Raw genomic sequence first — 27,564 nt, forward strand, 5'->3', positions numbered from 1 at the left:
TATGACCAATACCATATCAAACTTCTAGCGAAAACTGAAAAAACTTTCTCTTTTTTCCCAAAGTAGCATCCTTGTGCAGGAGCGGAGCAGTGTGCAGTACATTACAAATCAAATGTAGCTGAGTTCTGTCATTTCTGTTCTGCTGTCACTATCATCAACAATGCAATGAATAGCTAATCAATGTGAATGAATGATGAAAGCTTACAATGTACGACTCGACGGTACAACGTCAGCATATATCAGCAGGCTCAAGTCCAGTACGTTTCATTCAAGCTGATTGGCCATAGTCCGCAGCAGTGCAAACTGTTCCACGGTAAGTAGAATTCTAAACTATAGTTTTCAGGAGAGAACTTCAGAGGTCTGCCAATTTGGCGCAGCAGTGATTATCTTTATAATAATGTATAGGCCTACCATTTCAGCAAATTACTTCCACGACAACAGTGTCCGTCTGCCGCCCACGTCTGCCCTGTCTGATTATTGCGTAAAAAGAACAAGGTCAAGGTCGCGCGTAGAGGATATTGATCACCTCTTTTATGTATTTTGTTTTACAGACCGTGATCATTGTTGGTCGCCATTAAAGTTCAACAAATAGCGCGTTCTTATTTATGATCACGGTGATTATAACCAAAGACTAGCCAACCACAGCAACAATGCCTGTCGTAACATGTCCAATCCCTGGCTGTGACTACACCACTGCCGATCTCGATGCTGCCATCGTTGCTGCACTCATCACTATACCCACAGTGCTATCCACACCTCTGGACAAACAGCCAAGGTGGAAAAGGTTAAACGACCCACGATTGCCGCTGCTGGCTCAAGTGAGGAATGGGCTTACTTTACATCTCGCTGGACAGACTATGTTGAAGCTACCAAAGTCACGGGCAAAGATCGGGTGGTACAATTGCTTGAATGTTGCTCAGAACCGTTACGCAAAGACCTCACAAGAGCAGCAGGAGGAACCCTTACAAACAAAAGCGGAAGCTGAGGTTCTAGCAGCGATAAAGATACTCGCCGTGCGTGAGGAGAACACAATGGTCGCAAGGGCACATCTCCATAACATGCGACAGGATCGTGGACGAAGCAGTCCGCAGCTTCGAGCTCGACTCCAGGGACAAGCAGGCATAAATTTGTTATTAAGTGCCCAGGCTGCAACACTGGCGTCAACTACACAGATGCAATTCTCAGAGATGTTCTGACACGAGGCATTGCTGATCCTGACATTCAACTCGACCTCCTAGGTCTATCAAGACATGACATTGGAAGAGGTGTTTCAATTTGTTGACGCCAAGGAGTCCGGAAAACGATCAGCTTCCACGTTACTCGACGCACATGCAGTTGACGCAGCAGCCACCAGCACGTATAGGAAGGCCACAAAAGCAAACTTTAAGGATAAATATGACCCCTGCTCATACTGCGGCAAAAAGGGTCATGGCAAAAGTTCCCCTGCCCGCATAAGCAAGAATGATCGAATGCCCAGCATTTGGACACACATGTGAACTTTGTCATCGTGAAAACCACATGGAGGGTGTCTGCGAAGCAAAGACAATCCAAAACTTTCAAGACGAACACCCCAGGTCCTTCGCAGGACAAAGAAAGTGCTGTATTTGATGCTTTATGCACTGTCACTGACTCAGGACGCCCTGTGACCAGACACAAAACGGTCCCCCTTGACCACCACGTTTACGACAACCTGTCCGACACTTGGCACAAGAAGAGGTCCTTATTTAGCGCGTTGCTACGCAGCTTGACCAGCGAATGAAGTGCCGATGTGATGATGATGTGATTCATAGCCAATCAGAATCCCACTTCCGGATATATGCATAAACTGCGCCAAATTTACGACTGCTGAAGTTCTCTGCTGGAGAACTCCGGGGGAAAACTATAGTGAGAAACATCCCACCCTCGCGTCCTTCATCATATGGGTGTCTATCGCGCTACGGTGGGAACATAATGTAATTTTTTTCCATAAATATATCTGGCTAGCCACAATTTCAATGGACTGGACAAAACCAATGGGTTTGCCCCACTCAAGTTGGCTCTAATAATAGCATGCTGTGCGAACAATACTAGTTTTAATATGTTTTTACTTTTTAGCATGTGTATATTTAATTTGTAGCTTAACAGTGTATGCAATGTTTTTAGTACCGTACCGTATGTGTAGGCCTAATGTAAGTTGTAATTTAAAGGCCCTTTACAATTAATTCTTAGTTTCCTGTTTCCCTCGCACGTCCAAAGTAGAGAATTGCAAAATATTTAATTATTTTATTTTTTAAAATTCAATGTACATGTACTGTGTTCATACATAAGTTTCTCATTCCGTCCCGCCACATCAATGAATTTGTGTTACCGTGGCAACATGTTGATTCTTTGGACTATTTTTCTTTTGTGTGAATGTAGTCTGTAACTTACTTGTTTTTAAAAAGAACATGAAGAATCCATAAAATAAGCTACAATTTAAAAGGCCTATCAAAACTCCGTCCTGCCACAAATGGGAATTTTGGCTCTGGCCCTAACATCAAATTTAACAATTCCGTCCCGCCACACAGAGAGGGCGCTACGTGTGTATTTTATTGCTTGCATTCCGAAATTGACGGGCAAATAAAATACTCTTTTTTTGCCGATTCATAATCTTTGGTAAGTAGTCTATTAAACCAGAGGAGAAATTTACTCCTGTGACAATTTCTAAATTTTAGGTTGAGTGATGACCATTTTTGGCTCTGGCCCCAAAACGTACGGCAACATTTTACTTTTTCTTTTGGATTATTAAAATAGGGTGTTTTGAGATAATTATATACACAGTATGCACAAACTTATAATCAATATTAATTTTTGGCCAAATGTTACATAATTTCCGATCACACTCTTTAGTCATATTTAGTGCCAAACCCATTTTCAACCAATCAATAATCCTATTGTTGAAGAGGATAATAAGCTTGCTTGTCTATACATGTAGAACTGTTTGTTATTTGTAGCTCCAGTATTTGCTTGCTTATGCTGGTTTCATACTACCCTGCCGCTTGCCGCTGAGCGGCATGGCGCACTCGCATTGCAGACAAACGGACACAATAAAGGCTTGTCATTGGTTGAAACGCCCTGCCGCTTGCCGCTGCGGCAAGCGGCAGGAAAGTATGACCGGCGCTTTAGGTTTTATAGTGGTGTTCAAGTGGTGGGTTACAAAAGCAATTTATTGTGTCTAGGTATATAAGTACCCGGTATGTATTATTAGCCACCCATTAACAATGAGAGGGCATTCCTGAACCTCTTTGACTTGGGGATGATTTGAACTGCCTGCCAAAGTTTAGATTGTTTGATGTTTACTGTCAACAACGTTGAAAAAGATGTATGTAGCAGCCAGGGTTGCCAAACCTGCGATTTGGTAGCCCAATTGGGCGACTTTTGAAGATTTTTCCGACTTTTGACAATTTCCTGTCCCATAGAAACCAATGGTTAAGAAAAAATTTGGGCGACTTTTCAACATTGGCTCCCCGCGACTTCCGATAGTTTCCTGCCCCATTGAAACCAATGGTAAAGAGAAAAAATTGGGCGACTTTTCAATTATTTAACCCGTGATTTGGCCTGAAATCTTTTGGCAACCCTGGTAGCAGCCAACATCAGGGTTGCCAAACCTGCAATTTGGCAGCCTAATTGTGTAACTTTTGAAGATTTACCCAGAGACTTTTGGGCCGATCCATTTCAATTCAACAGAGGCCTCCAGATATTTACCCTCTTGGAATTAGCTGATATGCTCATGGTGTGTTCCCAATATGCCAAAATGAAGAAATCCGCCAAAAAAAAACACACCACACAACCTATATTTTGGTTGCTAAGGAACAGCCCCACGTAGCAACCATCAACATTGCCATTGTGAATTGTTGGACTTGGTTGACGTGTGCAGTAAAAAAACCCTGAATAATTCTCGCCTAAATTTACGAACTGATCATCTATATAGTAAGTATTTAAAGATATGAACATGCAGTTGAAGTGTTTCCAAAACATAGGCAACAAAAGAAATTCTTTCTTTTGTTCGTCTATATCTGAATATCATATTTCCGACTGATTTTGCTTGATCACATCACTTATGGCCCATAGAACAACTTGGCCCATTTTAGAACAGTTAAAACAGTACACTGTTCGGTTGGTACATCACCGCCCTTTTTGTAAAAAACACACAAAAACTACAAAAGATACAAAACAGAGCTGCCAGACTTGTTTTCAAGGCAAACTGTATGGAACACACCACTCCTCTGCGGAAAGAGCTTCACTGGCTACCAGTATTGTCCAGTAAAATGAGCGAATTACGTACAAACTACTTGAATTCGCTTATAAAATCAGTGCAGACATGAAACAACACCACTATACAATACAAAATCTCCTAAAAACTCACATGTTATCTGATGGTATGTTCCTACGATCACATATTAATATAATGCTGATGGCAGTCTGCTTAAGTGTAATGAACTCCCACATCATATGGGGATAATGCCTTCTGCAATTATGTGCCAGCTCTCTGGAATCAATTACAGCTGTAAAACTTTGTACTTCACCTAGTCTGGCCACTTTAAAATCTAATCTGAAGACCCATTTGTTTCCAAACTAATTGATCGTAAGTTTTTTATTTTTAGTTAAGTTGTATTTTTTATTGTAGCCTAAGATGTAGTGTAAGTTGTAAGCGCTTTGTTCATACTTATGCTAAGGCGCTATAAATCCCGTTTATTGTATATTTGTATTGTTGGTAACCATGGAAAACATATATCTCAGGCCTAAAATTTACCAGACTATGAGAAAAGTTTTTTTCAGATGCCAAAATCAAATAAATTTCGATGGGCTTGAGATTGAAGAGTATGGTCACCCAACCTTAAATGTAATCATATCTTTCATAAAATGATGCCCTATACTTTCTGTCTGATTTCAGATTCCAACATCCCAGCCAAGGAATGTTTTCCTCACCTCAACCACAGCTGATGTCCCCAATGGACTTTGGTGCACCCCCACTTGGGCACCAACATATGCCACCACATTTTGATGAATGGAACAGGCCACCCCCATTTCATCACCCACGCCTGCAACCACATTGTGATGAATGGAACGGGCCACCCCCACTTACTCACCCACATCTGCAACCACATTTTGATGAATGGAACAGGCCACCACCACCACATCACTATGGACCACCACCACTGGTATCACAGTATAGACCACCACCACCAACTGCCCACCACTATGGACCACCCAGACCCTTGCTAACACCACAGTTTGGACCAGGACCTCATCACCCACCTCCATCTCAGTACCACTATGGAGCACCTCAACCCCCACCACCTCCAGTATTTCAGAACAGTGGGAGAAATTCAGCAAACCACCAGCGCCAAGCTGATACCAGACCAAGCTTGATTAAACCACAGCCTATTAGACCAAAGCCCTTTGCACCTCCAAAGAAAAGAGAGCATCTAGAGCTAGCTAAAGAAAGCGTGGAAGTGTACAGGTACGTATAGATACTCTTGAAAAATATTTCTGAGATTTGATCATTTTCATCGCCAATCATAAGCCGAACAAACTTTTGGGTACAAAAACCTCACAATTAGAGGTCAACTTTTGAGTTAAATGTTTGTTTATAAATGTTATTGAAATGTGCCATTGGAAGTGAGACCATTGAGCTATTCTGGTTGAAATCCATACACCCCCTATGGAAGACATGACCTTAATCTTCAACACAGGGAGTGTGAATATCAATTCAGGTTTCCTGAATCGGTGAGTCCATTTGAAATCTACATTCCTGTGTGGGAGATTAAAGTCATGTTTTTCAAAGACAAAAGAGGGTTTGTGGATTTCAAATTAGGCATGGGAATGTTAAACGCATGTACCGTTAAACGCACGCATGATCCGTTAAACGTTCAGCAATTGTGGTAAACGTGTAACACACAAGTCATTTTCAACCTTCAATTTTCCATTTTTCAATGCTAATCAACAGTTGAAAGTAACAAAATCTGAAGACGACCTTAATAATTTACATGAAACTTATTTAACAATAATACATCGAAATAATTCATAGTTTCTGACATGTTTAGGCTGTTGACTTGGCGAATTTTACCTTATGTACGGTGCCATTAGTACTATAAATTCCGGTTTTGTGAGGTGCACCGCACCTATCGTATATTCAGGAAATCTTCCGGCCAGACGGGGCTGGATCAATGCTTGTTAATATAAAAGCACGCATCACTGATGCATTAAACGTTTAGGAAAATAAATGGAATAACCCATCCCTATTTCAAATACAATTTTGGCTCATAGTGTGTTGCATTCAATTTCAGGCAAATCAAAGAGATACTCCTAGAAGTGCAGGGCCCACTAAAAGTCACCGATCCAGAGCTAATGGATCTCTTTATGGATCTTCCAGAGAGTCTGAAGCATTCCATCAATCACAAAGGAGGATACAGAGTGTTCCTACAGCAGAGTAATGACATTGAAGTCAAGGATGGATGGGTTCAAATAAAGCAGACTGAGGTGTCGGTAGAATGCAAGGATGAGGTGAGTTTAGGGCTGCACGACATAGGCTTTATTAGTAGCCGACTAATCACCACCCAAATAGTCGCGACTACGACTATTGGTGACTATCAATGGTCAAAATTTGCTTGAAGTTCAAACCAATTCAATTAGTTCTAACCGGCTTTAAAAGTATAGGTAAAGGGTTAAAGCTATTTTTAAAACTAACTTTCACAAAGACTTTCAAGGTGGTAGCAGAAGTTCTTTGACAATTTTCAGCACAACTTTTAGAGCCTGTCCTTACTTCAATTTTGTAGCTTGTTGAACTTTCACAAATAGTCGGTAATCATTAGTCGTAGTCGTGACTATCGCCAAATAGTCGCGACTTCGACTATTGGCGACTTACTAGTCGTGCAGGCCTAGAGTTTAGGCTAATGAATGTTGATGTTGAGGTTCCTGATGAGGAGACATTTTCGTTATTCATAGTATTTGACTGTATTTCATTATTACTTATATTGATATAAGATCATGTCAAACCAGGGGTTATTGCTTAGCTCATCTTTACAGACATTCTGCAACAGATTGAGAAAACATTAAACATTTGTTTTTATTAAAATGAAAATAAAATAATAAATAAATAAAAAATTTTGGTAATCACCACAAACAAAGGATGAGGTGAGTTTAAATTGTCAAGTCAGCTCAATCAATAAGGCATTTGGCTATGGTGGGAGAGGTTGCGGGTTCAAATCCTGGTGGTGCCTATAGTACGATCTCTTGGAAAAATTGAGTTAGCTTGAAATTACCCTGGACAAAGAACTTTCTGCTAATTGTCTTGTTGTAACCTGTACAAAACTCAGGGAGCTGCTCCTGGTTGCGAAGGTTATTTGTGGAATGTCTAGGGTGTTCGCTCTTGAAGCAACAAATCAGGGACTTTGCTGCATCAAGAGCGCACACCCTAGACATTCCGCAAATAGCCATCGCAACCAGGATCAGCTCCCCGAGTTTTGTACGGTTACAACAAGACAATTAGCACTTAGTTCCATGGGAATTTCAAGCTAACTCATTTTTTTTTTTACTTGAGCATACTAGGCACCGCCAGGGTTCGAACCCGCAACCTCTTGCACCATAGTCGAACGCCTTATCGATTGAGCTAACTTGACTGTATAAATCACTGCACTTTTTTTTTTAAACATGATTTGATCGGGTCAAGAACCTAGCTTTAAGGTTACACAAAGAGACGTATAAAAAACGTATAAAAGACGTATAAAGTTGTTCTCTAAAACAGAGTTTTCTCAGTAATCAAATATCGCAGCGAGTGAAATGTTGGTGCATTGGATGTAGCTTAACATTTTTGTGTGTGTTATATACAAATTATTAGAATAAATTTGAAAATCCTTCGTTTAAAGCATTTTTACCCACCATGTACACAAGATCAAAAACACGTTCCATGAGGGTTTTTTCAAATGTGCGCTCGTATAAATCCACACCCGGCGATTGTTTTCTTCTTTTTTAGTATTGTATTACAAATCGATCAAAGAAATAATGTTGCCATGGGGAAGAACCAAATACAGTACCGATTAAATTTTAAAAGCCCGTTTTGGGGAAAATTTTGGAGAATTTGCTTGAGAAAAAAGCTGGTTTGTGAAATTATCGATATCTTGATTACGAGACGTTAATTTAGACATCTGAATACCTACATTATTTCTCAACATTCTGCCAATTGCTATTCCATTTGATTTTCACTCCAAATTGAAAAAAGAAATAAAAAAAACGAGGTTTTCCTCCATCAGTTCGTTCAAAATTTCAGCGCCGACATGCGTGTTTATTCTAAGAGCCATAATGCGGACGCGATTGTAATCATATGTAATTGCATCCAATTACAGTAATATCATCCGCTTTGAGAACAGACAATTGCGTAAGCTGAGCTATGGCCCTAACCCCTCCCAATCCGACTACTTAACCCATCCGAACAATTCCTAACCAATTCCGAACATTTGTTGAATTGGCTAAGATTTGTTCGAATTGATTAGATTTGTTGAATTGGTTAGGATTTGTTCGAATTGGTTAGGATTTGTTGAATTGGTTCGAATTGTTCAGAATTTCCAACCAAATCGAACGTTTCCGAAGGGGCAAAAACTACGCATGCGCAATATCAACCTCTTCCACAGGCATACACAGCACACATACGGTCTAATACCGCAGTTTGAGTTACGCCGACAAACATTGACGGTTTGCGGTAGAGGCGGATGGTAAGCTGCTTTCGTGATAAACAAAATGGCGGAGATCGCATGCGGTTAGCGAGAGAATTTGGGTCAAAATCTCCTTTTTACAGTGTTCCAAGGTGCTTTCAACGTGGAAGTTTTTGAAGATTGTACGATCTTGCATCACTGTGTAGGATTCGGTGAAGGTGGAGCCCGTGTCACTGGAGCATAACCCGCTTAGCCGGGCCGATCGGATCAAAAATGAAAAAAAAAATCCCTATAAAAAGGAAAGGTCCATTTTCAATTTATATATGCCAATAGAGATGTCTTTTTCAATTTCTCAGAAAAAGATGGTAGGGGGGTAGGCGTGGAGGTTAATTATGGTATATATATATCTTTGTATTCACCTTTTGGAAAGGTTAAAAGATAAAATTAACCTTTTGAATAAATGAAAAAATCCCTGTGAAAGGGAAGGTCCCTTTTCGATTTCTCGAATTTGAAAGTACCGGTATGGGTAGGCCTATCAAATTGTCTTTTTCAATTTCTCAGAAAAAGAGGGGATAGGCGTGAGGTTAATTGTGGTATATGAATACCTTTATGTCTACCTTTTGAGAGGTAAAAATAAAAATAAACCTTTTGGAAAAATAAGAAATTCCTATAAAGGAAATCTCAAATTTGGACAAGATATAGGATATGTAAAAGCGGTTCCCTCAATTTCTTAAAATAAAAGCGTTAACAAAGTCTTGATGTCCAGCAAGGCCGCAGTGCCCGGCAGGCCCGATGCGGAGACTCCCATCGTCGACTAAACACTCCAAGTGAGTTGGAGCCTCGCAGGGCAAGAACTTGGCAATTACAACTCCCAAGAGAGAGGAGAGGTAGACAGGTTGATTGTGGTATTTTCACACCTTAAATCCAGCCTTATGAATAATGAATAAAATCCCTATCAAAGGGAGAGGTCTATTTTCGATTTCCCGAATATGGACTGAATACAGAGCATGCTTAAGTGGAGCTGTCTTTTCAGTTTCAGTGTCTCATAAAAGAGGGGTTTGCATGGAGGATTATTTTGGTTTTCACTCACCTATAATTCAATCTTTGAAAAAACCTACGTAACCCATAACCCATTGTATTACGGTATAATATCACGTGCGCCCTTTGAGAAAATTTGCCCAATTTATCACTTTTTTGGCTTAAAACTTAATATATATAATAGTAAAAAAGACACAAATTGCTTGAAAATCATGTGCATTGTGATTTTTGTACGAAAAACATGAAAAAGGGGGCAAAATTTGATTTTTCCCTTCTTTTTTTTCTCTCTCTCTTCTCTCTCTCTCTTCTCTCTCCCCCCTTCCCCTTCCCTCTTTTCCTTTTCTTTCTTTCCCCCAAGAGGTAGTCCTTTATGCCCCTTTTTTGGCCCAGTGGATAGAGCGTTGGACTGGGAATCTAAGATGAACTATTTTTGTGGGTTCGAGTCTCCGTGTGGCTGAATTTTCCTTTTTTTTTCTCTTTTCTCATTTTTACTTCCTTTCTTTCCTCTTTTCTTTCTCCCTTTCTTTTTCATTTCTTTTTTTTTTTTCATTTCTTTCTTTCTTTCTTTTTTTAGTTCATTTTCTTTCTCTCTCTTTCTTTTTCTTTTTCACTATTTCTTTATTCTTTCTTGCTCCTTTCTTTTTAGTTTTTTTTGATTTATTCGCTGAGTGCAGTGAATCGTGATTGATTGTTTTTCACTTTATATAATTCAGAAATTTGTAGGCCTGCTAAGTCTGTCTTGTTGATTTTCATCCCATATTCGATTTACAAATAATTGCTTTTTGATATTGTTGTTGTTGCCTACCCTTTTTGTAATCAGGGAATAGCAGCATTGATTTCATCAAAGATATCAAGGCTATAAATTCAAAATGCCCCCAATCAATTTTAAAATTTATAAAATCCTTGTGAAAATTGCAAAACGGCTTGTGAAACCCCCCGCCATCCGAGCTCCGGACACGAGCTAAGCCAAGTTTCATAAGCGTTTTCATGTCTTGACCGTGGATCGATATTCTATTGTAAGTAGGCCCTACGTCCCGATGCACGCTTGTTCATTTTATGCATGGCTGTTTCTGTTATGAACTTACGCCCCTCTGAAATCAAGCGCATGAAAAACTCTCGCTAACCTTAATGTCGAACAAGAGCACTCATACCAAGTAGTCAATTTATACACAAAATAAATGCAGAAGCAGCAGGTTTTATTGTTTGAAGGAACTTTCAGTATATTTTTATTATGGATGTGTTCATATTGGGCAATGGATACATTGAATTTTTTGATTTACAAAATTCTAATTACAAAAGATCAGTTTTTGCTGGTGAAATTTTGAGGCACAGGAAATAACCTTTTTTAGCTGCTGCTTGTCACATCAAATTTTTCAACAGAATAATTTATGATTTTCAATGAAAATATGAAAAAGGGGAATTTTTTCTAAAAAATGGTTTTTGTCGGAACGTTTGGGACAGTTGGTCTGATGAGGACAAGCAAACAATCTTTTGTTTATTTTTGCCTTTGTGACCTGATTATAAAGTTTGTTTCACATGCTCTTTGTGATCGAGTCAGGTAACTTTTTTCAACCATAATTTTTTCTTCTTTTGATCATTTTAGGTTGGCAACAAGAACCGCAAGACAGTAAGAAAATGCTATGCACAGATACAGCCAATGAAAGTAAGCAGCTTCAGCTGAAGTCTACAATTGGAGGAGAAGAACAAATTGTTAAGGTTCATGGGAGTCCAGAACAATGTAGCTCAGAATCCAGCTCTGGATTATCCAACTCCAACTCCAGCTGGACCTCCAGCTACAGCTCCAGCTCTAGCCCCAGCTACAGCTCCAGTACTAACTCCAGCTCCAGCTCCGGTCCATTTAATAGCACCAAATCATGCAGTACAGATAGTCCTGTAATAGTTAATAGCCCAGACACAGAGCCAATGTGCAATCATGAACCAGTTTTAAGCCCAGGACCAGTACAGAGCTCAGAACCAGTTTGTAGCCCACTACCAGTGTGCAATGAAGCATCAGTTAGTAGTCCTGGTCAAGTGTGTATCCAAGGTCCAGTTCATAGCATGGGCTTTTCTTCTAGTCCAGAACCAGTTTGTAGCCCAGTACTAGCATGTAGCCCGATACCAGTTGGTAGCCCTCCACTAGTTTTCAATCAAGGACCAATAAGTAACCCAGAAGTGGTGTCTAGCCCAGAACTAGTGTATAGTCCAGAACCAGTTTGTAGCCCAGTACTAGCATGTAGCCCAATACCAGTTGGTAGCCCTCCACTTGTTTACAATCAAGGACCAATAAGTAACCCAGAAGTGGTGTCTAGCCCAGAACTACTGTATAGTCCAGAACCAGTTAGTAGCCCTCAACTATTGGGCAGCCAAGGACCAGTTAGTAGTCCTAGACTAGTAGTTGGACCTAGCCTAGTTTCAAATCTAGTTGGGCGTCCATCTTCAAACGGAAGCACCTCATCAGGGTCTAGTTCAATTTCGATTGGAATTATGTTTTCATCTCCTTTTCCTGCATATTTGGGAGGTCCTGGAATGGTTGGACCAGTTCAAAGTCAAATGTCGTTTTTTAATCCATCAGCACCAGTATTAATTCCACCACCACCACCACCAGCAGCTTATGAAATATCAGTATCCTATCAAAACCCACAGCAGGTTGGAACTTTAGAGCCAGTCAGAAGTCCTTCACCCATCAGAAGTCCATCACCCATCAGAAGTCCTTCCCCAATTAGAATTGTAGAACTGAGTCAACCAGCAAGAAGCCCTGTAATAGTTGAAATCCCCAGCTCATCATATGGACCTGTTGAACAAAAACAAGATGCTGTACAAGTTCGGGATTCCATACAGAGCAGTTGCACACCAGTTTCAAAATTTGAACCCCGGAATGTATCTACACCTGTTCAACACAGAGGTGCAGTAAACCATCTTGTGCCAGTTTCAGGCACAAAATCAGTAGGATACACCACAACAAGTACCTGTAACACTGTTTCAAATGGATATGTACAGTCATCTCAGTCAAAGAACTCAAGTCATGCTGTTCCATCAGTACATTCAACTACAGCTCATCGGCCTGCTAAGACAGTGCCGCATCAGTTTGCATACGCTGCGAATCAGGGCTCGGTTGGACGCTTAAACCCTCATCTGAACCCGAACAGTTCTGTCTTTGTTCCAGGAAGGATAGGTTCAAGTGACGGCGATTATTTTGATGACTCGTTCTTGTTATCAAAATACCTACCACAACGGAGCAGCATTTCTCCTGATAATTACATTGATATACATGTAGATGCATATAGGTAAGCTACCTATCTCTTATAGGTTCTCTATCAACCAGCCGTATCATAAAGCTCCTGTGGGCGAGTGGTTAAGGCACAGGTCTCATAAACCTGAGGTCCTGGGTTTGATTCCCAGATGGGATCACTTTTTCTACTTGTCTCCTTTATTATTTGCGACGACGAACCTGGTAACAAACTTATATTCATTTTATTTACTTCCCGTTGACCATGCCACTGTTTGTAAATGCTAGCTACCTAATTATAAGTTCACACTATGTCAAAAAAGTTGGCAGGGTAGTCCACATTGGGTTTATCCTTACGGTAAAACTCCACAGAATTAGCCTGGCACAGAAATATTCTATTGCAGGAGTATGCAGCTTTATTCTGGAAACTGCTTAATTCATCAATAGAGTCTTTACACTAACTCATGAATATCTTCCACCAAGGATACACCCAACTATGATGAGCAATTAGCAAAGCGTGAAATTTGATTAATTCAGGAATTCTTTCAAAAAGTTTAAGCCACTCCCTCCTCAAAAATAGTTTCATTCTTAGGGTTTAATTGATATTTTGGTTTGTTCCCTAACATACATGTAGGGCTATTCCAATTGAAATCCATACACCTTCTTTGGAATGCATGACCTTACTCCCGATTCCAGAAAAATACAGCTGTATAATGCTGTATTGCTAAATGAAACAGCTCAATCCTAATTGGCTGTCAAAGTCAAATGCTGGTATTTTTGCAAGTTTTTTTTTTACAATTGCCATCACAACATTCAAAGACTAAGAACAAGTCTAAGCATTAAAAATCTGGAGTATGACTAAAACTCTGCTCATAATTAAAGCAGCATTGTACGCTCAGACATGCAGGTAGTAAAAGTGCCATAACTTCTTGAAGTTGAAGATGTCACATTTTGCACTTTGCTCAAAGCTCACAGGAGAATGTGACAACTCTCGTTTTTCTACCTCGCATTACGTACGATGCATGTGAACATGCATGCATGTAAATCCATGGCCCCTTGAGAAGTTTGACCGAAATCCATTTATAACTTGATATTTAAATTGGACCAAAGAACTTTGAAAAACACCCACATTATATTAGCTAACATGGAGCCATTGACCACTAGGTTTTTGTGCAATCAGTTCTTCCATAGGTTGCGCTACGCATGCAGATAATAAGCATCTTGCAGCGTATCAGTGCCTTAACAATTATTGCGAAAATACGCAACGCAATGCGTTGTTGCACTTGTGTACCCCACTGGTTCAACAAAGATTTCCTTTCCTTTTAAATTGCAAACACCGAGTGAAATAAAATCCATAAAAAAAGCAGTTCGGATTTACAAATCTGGATTTTCTTTGTAACATCTATTGTAGTTTGTAGTGCACAGCTGCATGAAGTTGGGTGTAACTTGGGATGTGTGTAAATATTACAAATATGCCAAAAAGTTGGGTTTGAAAAAATTAACCAATTTTATTTAAAAGAAACTTACGGCCTTAAAGATTTCAGAATTGAAATATATTTTACTGATAAAATTACTGTATATCTCTTTAATTTGGACACAGCTACTGTGGGGCATAACTAGTTCTGGTTCTATAACCTCTCGATATATTACTTACAGGTTAGTGAAAGAGGTCATCATGAGTAAAAAAGTCATCAACATCACACACCAGTCTGTCTTAAATTTAAGTCAGTCTCAAAGAGACCACATTAAAATCATGGGTGGTGTTCTACCATTCATGAAAAAATATGCCGAGATGTGTTATGACGAAGAATTACTGGATGTATTTGCCGAAAAGGAGAAACAGGAACAGCGGATGACCGAGTTGGCAGCACGTTGCAAAAGGACAGAGACGGATGAAGTAAGGAAGGAACACATAGGAATTGTTACTGATGAGGTAGTATTAAAATCAAGCTTTGTGAATGCCGTTGTGGAGTGTAGGGATTCTGGTGTGGATACAGATGAATTGGAGATAGCTGTTGTGAATGAGCATATGCTATTGGTAAGTACATAAACTACTCACATGGGTTACATAAGTCTGCACTTATGTAACCCATCCTACACCAAAACCTGATCTTGTTACGACAATAAGGTCGTGTGCAGAATCTTGTTAGCTCCAATTTGATACCAAACACTCTAAATTCACAGAGATTGATATGGTATATGAAATTTGGTGCATTTGTAAACGTTGCAAATTAACAATTGAATAAAGCGCGCACTTGGAATAGTCGACAGTGGCCCATCGTGGGCAAGCAAGCTTGACCACATTGCCACGTTAAGCAATTTCGACCAATGGTATCATTTTGATTTGCAACTGTTGAAAATGCACTGTGGTCAAATTTCATATACTGGTATCTATCAATTTTTGTCAATTTAGAGTGTTTGGTAGCAAGTTTGGTATCAAATTGGAGCTAACAAGATTCTACACACGACCTTATCAATCAAATTGTCATAACTCGATTAGGTTTTGGTGTAGAACGGGTTACATAAGTGCAGACTTTCTTTATCTGAGTTGTTTACTTTTAGGTGTTAAGACTATAGTGCATTGTTATGTAGTGATGTAACTTTGAGCATCGGCACAGTGCTTGTTTGTTCTGGAGAAATACATGTAATTGAGCTAACTTGAAATTCACCTTGACAAGGAAGGATATGGATATACACTTCCACAGCATATTCGTGAGGCCTCCACACTCAACAGGTTCAAAGAACTACTCAAGTCACACTTATTTCCTGTCACATAATATTGTTTTTGTTTACGGGAAATTTGCTTTATATTCATTTGCATGTTTTTGTAGTGTAAGTCTCTTTTTGTAGCGTAAATCCACCACACAAAAATATCACGTAAAGCTCAATTCTTCACCTTGACTATATTGAAACCTTGACAGATGAAAAGGTGGTCTTATCAAAAAGCTCATCCCACAGATAAATAAATTAAAGTAAAAAAACCCCTAACAAACCACATTCCGCATTAGGTTTTCAAACTTGAGGACCTTTAAGACTAACTAAAATTAAGATGGCCTAAAGTATTATTCAGATTTCCTTTTACAAATTAAGTGTACTGCTAGCCATCCAGCACATTATTATTTTGCACATGGTCCAATGCACACGCTTGACGTCAAAAGCACGTATACACGATGGTTAATTTGTAAAAGGAAATCTGAATAATACTTTAATCAGAGATTTTTAACCATGTGCACTAAACAAGAATTGCCAGTGATCAGGGCAAAAGACTGCCTCTTCCACATGCAACATCAATTGGATCCACTGGTAATAATCTGAATTGTAGTTAGCCCTTACTTTTTGTCTAAGAAAGAAGAAGATGAAGAGAAAAGTTATCTTCCCGGTTTTGACCCACAGATCCCTCGGGTGCTACACTCCACTGTGGTTTTGGCCAGCCAAGCTTTCCATTCCCATCTGTGTGTTCGCATGATGATGCAGACGGATCACATTGCAGTTGCTTTGTGCTGTAGCTTTTTGCAGCTTTTGGTTGGGTTATAGTTAATAATATTAATTTATCAAGAATGTCTTACAGTCAATCCAAGTCACTTCAAGTGCATTTCTTGTTTCATTAGGAGCAGAGTCAGTCTATTGAATAATTAATTAAAACTGATGGTGGTTACCAGTCATGATGGTAAATTTCACAGTACTTTCCATTTTTCTTGCTGATTTTGTTTTGCCAAACTTACAGACAAAGAAGTTAGCATTGCTCAAGGATAGATTAGCTCATGAAAGGATGCGAGCTGAAGTACTGAAGGACAAGAGTGATAAACAGCTCAAGGAACTGAAGGATAAACACAATAAAGAAAGTGTGAAAATACAGGTAATAACATGCAATTTGAAATGTGCTCCTACCATGAAAGTAGTTGTATGAAGACGTACGATCGATATGATGATTGGTTTAATTCTGTTTATGTGTTGTAAATGATCAATCATAATGAAGACTCTGAAAGTTCTTTTGAGTTTTGCAATCAATTCAAAAGTCTGGTTACTGCTTCATGGTAGATATCGCCAAAAATAGTCTGTTGCGAAAACTTCATTGAGGGGCTGTATGCTATAATCCTTATAATCCCTCAATTAAGTCTTTACCCTAGTCTAACTCTGTTACATGAAGGAAGGAAACACTGAAAGTCTTGCCAGTTTGTTTTTGAATGAGCAGTCGATATGTTAGGTGTTGGTTTGTGAACTTGCAGCCACATCACGCAGTAATGAAATTCATTGTGTATCAGATTTTGTCTTCACCTATTATTGCTTTCATCCATTTGTTTGATTTTAAAATAATCAGTATCACATCTATACTTGTTTCAAAAGTGTCCCAAAGATCTGTATGTTGATGGATATTTGGGTGCTACTTATTAGTTCAATCGGTGAAGATTCATAACATCATGGATTGATATATCAGTATGACATGCATGCAGATGGGCCCAGCACCTATGCTAGTTGTGCTTTGCATAATATGTGACTGGCATGTGCGCTAATGTGAATTTACGCGATCATAAGTTGGGACTTCTTTGATATATGCTGTAACAAAAAGCTTTTTTTAAACTATTGAGCATTTTCTTGTTGCAGGAATTGTCAAAGGAATTGAAGACGATTCAGAAAATGGAGGTCTTTTGTTGCAGCTACAGATCAGTCGTGCTCAGAGCAAAAACTGTGATCAGAAGTTGAATGGAGTAGAGCTAGAAAAGAAAAGGTAAACATATGAAATAGGTCTGAATATTTCAGTTTTTAGAGGGCATGGTCATGATGGTAGAGCAGGGGTACCTGCTTTGCTGTATGATCAGAAGATTGTGGGTTCAAACCCCAGTGGTGCCAATGTGATGTGCACTCAGTTACTTAGACAAGGCTTTGGTCTCTTCTGTGTCTCTCCACCTATGTGTATGAATAGGAACCAGCATATTTGTTCAACAATGGGGCAAATACTACTCATCAGTGGATGACCACAATTTCTGACCAAAGAACTGGAAGACCCCAATCGAGCAACCCTAATATAGATATAAATGTGAATTTGCAGAGGATTATGTGGCGTGCCAAACAATTCATTATCAGTGGTGTTTTTTCCCCAGACTCATCATGGAGCTAGGGCAGAAAACCAGTGAACTACTATTTTTTCGAGCAAGAAATGAAGGCTGAAGCTATTAGGAAAACATGCATAGTGACGGTTAACAAGGCTACATGCACAGAACAAGACAATGGGATACATGCCAAACCAGAGCTAGACAGTCATGAGAGGATGCTGCATGAGAGAGTGCAAAGAGCAGAGATACAGGTGGGTCTATGGCAATGGCAATACGGAGATGATGGGTCTTTTTAAAAAATTGGCAGCAGACGGCGTAAAAGGGTGGGATCTTACGGATCTGTAAACAGTCAAAATCGATGTTTTTCTTGGTTTTCTTGTTGAAAATCTTCTGGAACAAACCAGAAATGTTACTTTCTTGGCTTTCTTGTTGAAAATCTTTTGGAAGAAACCAGAAATGCGAGGAATGAGTAATTTGGGTCTTTTATCTGGAATTTTCAATCTCAGGGTCTTTTCGCACTCTGTTTTGGTATGATTATTCAAGGGTCTTAAAAGCTGCATTGTCCAAAACGGGTCTTTCTGGGGAGCATACATTTGTACCTGTATGGCCATTTATGTTAAGTGACCTCTCCTCCCACATCCCTTCTTGCCAAATTAGAATCACTTGGCTAGTTGATGACAGTTCCAGCAATTGGTATGATTGAACTTTATTTGTTTCATTTCAAGCAGTCAGTGTTCTCTGTGGGTATGTATTTAAGTATATCTAATTTCTTTTGTGCGTTAGTCTGGAATAGAGGATAATTTAGAACTGCCCATAATGCATTGCAAAATTGTTACCAGCAGGATTTCAACTGCCACTTGAGCTAACATTGAGTTGGTTGCATGTTTACCCAGCGGGGTATCGGGAAATACATCATATCATGTATCATCCTCCAAGTGTGGACATTTAATGAATTGTCAAGTAGATGGGGAAAGGGTAACTTTATGTTGTTTACCCTTGTAAGAACTGATTTTGAACTGTCTTTTTCCCCATATTCTTGTTTTATAGATCTTGAATATGGAGCATGAGAAAAAGAAGCAAGAAGTGCAAGATCTGCTTGATAAAGGGACATATACATATGAAATATTTGATATGGACCTCAATATAAGGTGAGATACGTGTAGCCTAATCAAGGAGGGAGAGGTTAACTCATGAGCACTACTGTCTTTCTTACAGGGTTTCTGATTGACCTTTTCGGTAAATCCCATAAGCCTTTGCGAGTACACCTGAGATGTCTTCATTTCACGTCACATCAATCTGCACCAATCTGCACCAATGCGCACATCGTTTAGGCCAACAAAAAAAGTTGTTTGCTTGCCCTCGTCCGAACGACCGTCTCGGCAGTCCCGACTGTAGAACTTTTTTTTTTTTGAAAAAAGTTGTTTTTTTGCGATTTTCCCAAAATGGCATGTATTTTTCGCCTGAAAAACCGATGATTTAAAAGAAACGTTGTAAAATACAATATCCTGCATGTTTACGTGTCCGGCTGTACCTGACTGTCGAGTTCCGCAATTTCAGTATACCACCTCAGCGTCCTAAGCTCTAATACAATTTGCTATCCACCTGCACATTTCGGACGGCGATCTAGGGATGAGTTTATTTACAGGCAAAATATAACCGTGCATATCGTGCAAGAATGGATACAATATAGCAGATGTTAAAATATGGTAAAAGTAGATAAAATTTGAAAACAGTTGTACCAGATATTCATTTCTTGTTTATAAATATTTAGATTCATGATATTTGTTTGTATCGACTAGGAAGTAACATTGCACTATTTTTTTCAACATGTTTGTTGAGGCTACTTTTATTAAGAGCACAAATCGCTCGGTATAAATATGATTTCACTTTAAACATGGCGGACACAACACAAGTAGCGCTACAGGTGAAGCAAGGGATCGAACACGCTGATTAATATGATAGTTTTGAAAAGCAGAAAGCACTACGTGTAGGAGAATTGTACACTTCATTAAACGTAGGCCTACATGTAGAAGAGCTACAATTGTTTATGGTGCAAGTGGCGAGCACAGATGCTGGACCATGGTGTGATGTTGCTGCTACGGAAATGCTTGAACCATTAATTGCATTCGCCGATTCGGTATTCGCCATGTCTGTTTCTGGGAAACGGAAAAAAAAAAAAAAAAACTTTTCCCGACCGACCGACCCAATTTTTAAAATCCATTCGAGGGCAAGCAACGTAACTATGCATTATATTTCAAGACGGTGTGATGTCAAATGACGACATCTCGGGTATACCTGCAAAAGCCTGTGGGATTTACCGATAAGGTCAAATGGTTAATTATGCAATATTCATCTGAGTGACCAATTAAACTATAGCTTCTTTAATGAAGTGCCTGGAATGATTTTTCCGGAATTCAATTATGACATTTCATCATAAAAAGAGCAAAAATGTTTTTTTGAGAGAGGGGGTGATAACCCTTAGCCTATTCCCCAGACAAGCTACCATAAATGTTGTCAAGACTAAATAAAAAACTTTGTTCTACTTGCATTCTGCTGACCAAAATAATTATGGGTATCCCAAAGCATAGTTTATTGGTCTATCTGCTTTGAAGCCGGAGACTTGACTGGTTGTTTTGACCGGGGTATTGGAACTCTTATCTCCCAGTGGTGGTCTTGAACAGAGAAAGATTGTCCTGTTTTTTCTCTTCATGATTCTCTCTCCTCATTTTAGAATCAAATTCCCCTCTCTAAAAGCAGATCAATAAACCTTTGAGAAAGCCAGAAGTCTTTTATCAAAATTATGCTGAGGCACTGAATGTGCGGTTTTATAACTAAAAAATCAATGTGTGACACATTTTTGCTCATTTCAGCCCACCTGAGAAAGAATGGTTGAAAGGTCAAAGGGACAATTACCAAGACAGAGCACAGCAGCATCTGCAGACACTGAATGATATTGTTGAACATCAGAAGCATGCGATAGAGTCTAGTCAAACACTAGATGACATTCCGGATGTCAAGATGCCTAGTTTCGAGCCATTCACTGTATTGTGCCAGGTAAGTCGAACTGTCTTCTCGTGTTTTTGTTTTAGGGTGTTCACAGTGTGTATTTATAACCATCTTTGTGACCAGTCATGTGTGAGGGTTACACTGGATGAAGCAACAATCACATGCAATTTTTAATTTGGAACAAGAGTGATCCTCCCTCTGTAATGTATTGCAGTCTTGAATATGTGGCAGATTCACTTCGTCTTCCAACATGAAGGCTGCCAAGATATTCCAGAACTGAGAACGAGATAGTCTTTTCTTTTTCTCTTTCTAGCCTTACGCTGAATTGCGACTCAGCCTATGAATGAGCTGAACTTGCATAAATGGTTGATTGAAGCACAACAGTATGTGTGTTTGGTGTATTGGCATTTAACCTATTCACAACTGTCTGCCTAGTATAGACAAATCCAATTCCACACATTCCTACACCTCAATAACAGCCATTGATGGGGGTATCCAACCTGAAATGTTAAATGATGCAGGCTCTGCAGGAATTTTAAACTGTGTTCATCACCTGTGTGACAAAAGGATGCTGAAAGTTTATAATGCAATACAATGATAAGATTGATTTGAAGCAGGGCTTTTCCACCCAATTGGGCAGTTACAACACCAATTTGATGTGGACGCCCCCCAGTAATGGCGGAATGAATTCTAACCATCACTTGGCTCATCGGATTAGTGCATAATCCAAGAAACCTGTTCATTTGTGAGAGATATTTGCGTTGTTTTCATAATGGATCCTCCACAACAAGAAACAAAGTACCTTCCAGATGGATAATAGAATTATGTGACAGTCTTTCACAACAGCTTACAGATGCATGCTTAAAAATCTTTAACTCCCCAGTGTTATGAGCCAACCAGCATACCACAAATATGCCCAACAATGATTGTGCATGGTATTACCTTGGGGCCAAAGCCACTGACAGTACTGGCTTGTCTTAATTTTTTGGATGCTGCATATTAGAGGTGTCATAATTTGAATATATGAAAGTGCAACCAAAGAAAAAAATTGGCATGCCAAATGTGACATAGCTTGGTCCAATCATCTTGCCCAGTAATCAATGGTATTGCTGGAATCCTGAAATTCCTGACATGAAACTGTACACTTTTAGAAGCCTGTCTTTTATGTTCAATTACTTAGTTTCATCATTGAACTATGACCTCATGCCTTCATGAAACAAGCTTGGCATGCATGAATTGTTCTACGATCTATATGTATAATAAATTTGTTTTTAACTAAAATGCTTATCTACTTGTACTATGCTATATTTACTACAGGTCAGTGCAGGTTCCCCGTCAGATCTACACTTTGTAGTAGCACCACCATGTCAAAGTAGTCACTCAATTTCAATCCCAAACTCTGGCTCCCAAACAACTCAAGGATCATCACTGAAAGTACACTCACCTCAGTTACCACCTGATGCACCTGCCACGGTGTATGGAAATAACAGTGAATCAACAAGGAACAAGAGGACTCCAATTGTGACCAATTCTGACTCCCAAAATGACCAAGGATCTTCATTGAAGAGGCATACGAATCAGCCCAGTAATATGGTTAATGAAGGATCTTCATTGAAGAGACATGAGAATCAGCCCAGTAACTCTGCAACTACTGTTAGTGGTATGGTTACTGGTATGCGGAACCGGAGGAGGAATAGCAGGAGGTTGCCGGGGAAGACGCCTGAGGCAATGCAAGGTGACCCTTCTGTACAAGCTGCTGCTTGCAGTCAAGTCCAAGGAATGAAAAGTGTGCCCAAGGGAAATAACATGGAGTATTTACAAGATAATAAGGTAAGCATAATAGAAGCATCATAGGTCTAATAAACTACAGATGATCAATCCACCATCCAGTGGCATAGCCACGACTTTTTCAGGCAAATTTCCAGGAGGCAAACTTGAACAAAAATGGGCTAAACATAAAGCGGGCAGCATCCCACAGGGGCAAGACTTCTCACAGGAGGGCAGCTGCGTTTACGAGAAAGATGTCAAGACTGTGTTTTGAAAAATACGACACAAGGCCCCCCAAAAATAGGTTTATCTCTGGTCACCAGTCAACATTCATAAAATCGGGCAGCAAACATTTTTTCCTTGTTTTTAACCGTATTGCATTTCCAGACCTCCCGTATTGCATTTCCACCTCCTGTGAGACCATGCAGAGACAAACCTTTTTTTCTGCCTAACAAGTGCAGAGTGAGCGTTGTATTTTTGTGCACATGCTTCATGGAATGATTGGCCCTCATTAACAGATGATGATGGACTTTGCTACTTTTCCATGCCTGTGCCCTCTAAGCGTACTTGAATTCAGCTAAAGCCGCGCCGGTACAGCGTTCAGACTTGGCGACATTGCTCATCATACGCGCGAAGTTTCTTTTAAGTGCGATCACATACACACACAAAATGGATTCATTTGAGAGGCTATACCAAACTAGTCAGGACATTCAATGACCTATTGTGCTGTTGTTTCAACTTTTGTTGTTCAGTTTTGCTCACTTCTAATGGAGAAATCACAAAAAGTGATCATCTGATATCATTTCATTAGTATTGGTCTTTAGAGCCTGACTGAGGAAGTATGGATAAGAAATTATGTATAAATGGTGAAGTGATTACTGTAAACTAAAATTTTGTATAAAATGAACATTGTGGTTCCTTGTTTCTTCTCAGCAATGGCTTGTCGCGGGCACCTGTGTGGTGGACCAGTTAAGTTATGGTACATTGTAGTTGATTAAATGTTTTTACCCTTTTCTGGTGCATACAGCTCCACTTGTTTTTGGTTTATGTTCGTCCCCGGGTGGGTTTTTGCATGCGTTAGGACAGCGTGAACGTTTTCTGGCATCCTTTTCCAGTTGTGTTTATTAATTGTTATTACAATATATGCTTGCTTATGACTGTATATGTTTTTGAATGCAATTGTAGTTTAAGAAATTTCGTGTACCTGATACTTTTTATATTGTTCTATGGAGTTACTTTTTAAAGCAATGTTTTTATTTATCATAGTTTATTACTTTTATATGTATAGCCTACTGTTATACAATTTATTTGTAAATTGAATTTTGCTATTGTTTTAAAACCTGTTTTCATAGTGCCTAGAGGCAGCTTATGCTATGCATATATATTAGTGTGCTTTTAATAAATGTCTTTTATTATTATTATTATTATTATTACATGAATGCTTGTATCACTACAGTTCAAGAAATTATGATTTTGAATTTGCATAGTGGGATAATATATATAGATCATGTTAAGTTGTAATCTCTGGGTATCACATACGGTGAATGGGGGAACAGTTTCTAATAAACATGTATCACGATCAACTTCATTATTTCATTAACCCTGCATTTATTATTCTTTGTTTTTGCAGAAATATGTTGAGCTTCAAAGCAGCAATGAGCTGCAATCCCGGCTTCAATCAGCAATGAGGATTTCAAGCAGAAGCAACGGTGTTCACCCAAAGATCAATACCAGTAGTAACCTACCAGATAGTGACCTACATGTACAGGGTGACAAACTTGCAGAGACGATTGCCCAGAGATCATCTGAACTCCAAGATCCCGAATCCGCTGATCTGGATTTCTTGTTAGAATCATGTTGGCAGCTAGCCTCATCATTGCCAAGCAACCTAGCCTCATCATTGCCAAGCAACCTAGCCTCATTGTTGCCAAGCAACAACTCCAATGTATCTCAGTCTGGGTTGGGTAATCAAGCAAAGGTAGATGATCGCAGAACAGTTTTGGCTCCAGTGGGATTAACACTACCAACTGAAATATCTTATGATGTTCTGCACAAAGACATGTTGTCTAGCAAAGGGAAGAAATATTCCAATGGTCACAAAGAAAGACTTGCAGTAAGTGAGATTACAATGACAACAATCAATCAAAATGCATCATATAGCACACCAGTGACTTCTACAAAACAAAATGATGTAGGAGCTAGCATCACTCAAGATTTGAGCCAAAAACAGGTGTCAGATAACATATGTGATAGTAGCAATGAAACAAACATGTCTACAAAAGTAGATATCAGTTATCTGGATAGTGAGACAAACATATCCAAACAAGTATCCGACAACTCTCATAGTAGTGAAACAAGTGTACCCAAAAAAGTAGTCACAAGTTATCTTGGTAGGAGTGACATCATCATATCCAAAAAAGTAGACATCGGCTTTCCTAGTAGCAGTGAAATGAACTTACCTAAAGAAGAAGGCAGCAGCTCACATAGCAACAGTGAAACAGACATACCTAAAGTCATCAACTTGGACATATCAACCGCAACATCGTCAGATACAGGTATTGTTGATTGCAGTGCAATTAGCAGCGAACCTGGCGATCCAAAGACTTTAGAACCGGACTGTGAGGAAGAAGTTCCTGATGAGAAATTATACATGATGTCAGACGATGAAGTGATCACTGTCGAAACAAGTCTGTATAAAATGAACGAACGTAAATACTTGTATCAGCATGATTCAAGAGAGTTTGATAACTTGGACTCATCCTGGTGGGATGAATGGAGCCAAGATATATCGCAGCAGTCTGGAGAAGGAACTCACCTTGAGGAAGATGTAAATTATGAGAAAGGATGCATGGAATCAAACAAGATGGAGGAAGTAAAAGAGAACAATGAAAGGCTGTGTGCTTTGTTTCTTCCAGCATATTTAACTGGTGAATCAACATCGCCTCCTGATGTTGCATTGGAGGATGATGATGACAATGAAGCTCATGAGTCAAATTTTTTCCTACCAGAATGGATGAAAAAATCAAAAACTGCTTTTTTGTAAAAAGATGTTTATTTTTATTGGTGGCACAGAGACACAAGGCCTTATGTTCATTTTGAGAAAAAGGCAAGTGAAATTTGGTCATGTTCATTTTGAGAAAAAGGCAATTGACATTTGGTCATGCTATATACAATATAAGAACTTGTTGCACTGACTTTAGGTAGGTTATTGAGATTTAATTGGCTTTGTATTGATGGAAAGGGAATTTCTTTTTAAAAATTTGGATATCAAAATCTCATTAAAAAAAAATTATACAAAAATCTCATTTCTTGATAAAATAAATGGACATGAGGCTTTGTGTTTCCAATTCCGCAATATGGTTGTATTTTTGAAACTGTGTACATGTAAGTGTGAACATATTTTGTATACTAGCAACAAGTCGCACCATGGTAGAAAATACAGAGATAATTGGAGACTAAAGTAAAAAGACTAGTTTGTGCCTGATGATCAATTCCCCACAGCATGTGATTGGTTAGTAGCATGTAAAAGGAAGGTTGATTCGTTTGGTGCCTTCATCGGAGAAAAGGAATCGCAGAAAATGGCAAAAAATTATGATATTTTTACAAAGCAAAAAGCAGCTTTTCTAGGCATTGTTGATATATGGTGCCTTCTTGAAAAAAAGTTCCCAATTATAAAACCTAACTTTTGAGATGGTTTGTATGTTTTGAATGGGCAAAACTAACTATAGGATTTTTCACCCTGATGTGGCAGTGACGTCAATGTGTTAAGGAAGCTGTTTCTCGCACGCATCTATAGGGCGTCTTTAAGTGCACGGATGCGTGCATACACCAGCGCTTTGAGCATTAATTTGAAGCTGCGCCTAATGAAATATGCACTGACGTCACTGCCACATCAGGCTGAAAAATGTTTTGGTATTGTTAATTAAGTCTCCGTTATAGCTGAGGTCAAAGAATACTGACTGTGCTATATGTTTGTGTGTCGCTCATAGAGGGCAAATAGTGTATACCTCTAGATAATTTTGCTATGCACCCGGCACACGTGGTTGTTTGCATTCTGTGTGTAACACATTGGGCTAAAAATGTAGATTAAGCACGGAGTGTGCAAACCTTTGTAGTGCTTTTAACCCTAACACTGGACCCTGCTTTTTGATATCGGAAGTCAAAAAAGATACGAAAAAGTCAAGAAGAAGAAGAATTTTTGACTTGGCACTCTCGGGATTCGAACCTTTGACCCCCGCATGCCAACAACACGACCACGGACCGGTAGCTGCACGGGTTATTGCTGCCCGGCCAGCAATTCCGTGAGCATATAACGGTCTATTGCCATTTGGTCTAATACCATTTCGTCTAATTCCCGAGTAGTCTATATTCAATTGGTCTATTACCAGAAAGGCTAATTGCCACTTAGTCTAATAATCGTATAGTCTAATGTCTATTTAGTTTAATATTGTTTGGTCTAATAACCAATATGTCTACTAACCATATAGTCTAATAACCATTTGGTCTAATAGTTCTTCAATAACCATTTGGTCTAATAACCGTTTGGTCTAATAACCGTTTGGTCTAATAACCGTTTGGTCTAATACTCGTATGGTCTAATAACCATTTAGTCTAATACCCATTTGGTCTAATAACCAGTTAGTCTAATACAATTTCGTCTATTTATTAATAAACTAAATGCTTGTAAGACTAAAATGGTTTGTAGACCAAATGAGTATTAGACCAGATGGCTATTAGACCTATTGGTTATAGACCAAATGGGTATTAGACTAAATGGTTATTAGACTAAATGGTATTAGACTTAATG

The 27,564-nt window shown here is 39.1% G+C and overlaps 2 protein-coding genes across 2 annotated transcripts; both read left to right on the forward strand.

The window, feature by feature from the left end:
* LOC140142905 (uncharacterized) lies at window positions 1-11,484 on the forward strand. The gene is made up of 4 exons (XM_072164927.1): window positions 1-313; window positions 4,913-5,482; window positions 6,309-6,525; window positions 11,311-11,484. The coding sequence occupies exons 2-4, from the start codon at window positions 4,935-4,937 to the stop codon at window positions 11,386-11,388; spliced, it is 843 nt and encodes a 280-aa protein (XP_072021028.1). The 5' UTR covers window positions 1-313; window positions 4,913-4,934; the 3' UTR covers window positions 11,389-11,484.
* A 6,077-nt stretch (window positions 11,485-17,561) lies between these two features.
* Window positions 17,562-27,232, forward strand: LOC140142904 (uncharacterized). The gene is made up of 6 exons (XM_072164926.1): window positions 17,562-17,659; window positions 18,033-18,235; window positions 19,032-19,132; window positions 20,855-21,038; window positions 22,308-22,820; window positions 24,388-27,232. The coding sequence occupies exons 2-6, from the start codon at window positions 18,089-18,091 to the stop codon at window positions 25,798-25,800; spliced, it is 2,358 nt and encodes a 785-aa protein (XP_072021027.1). The 5' UTR covers window positions 17,562-17,659; window positions 18,033-18,088; the 3' UTR covers window positions 25,801-27,232.
* The last annotated feature ends 332 nt before the right edge of the window (window positions 27,233-27,564 follow it).

This window comes from Amphiura filiformis, chromosome 20 (genome assembly GCF_039555335.1).
Source record: "Amphiura filiformis chromosome 20, Afil_fr2py, whole genome shotgun sequence".
Classification (NCBI taxonomy): Eukaryota; Metazoa; Echinodermata; class Ophiuroidea; order Amphilepidida; family Amphiuridae; genus Amphiura; species Amphiura filiformis.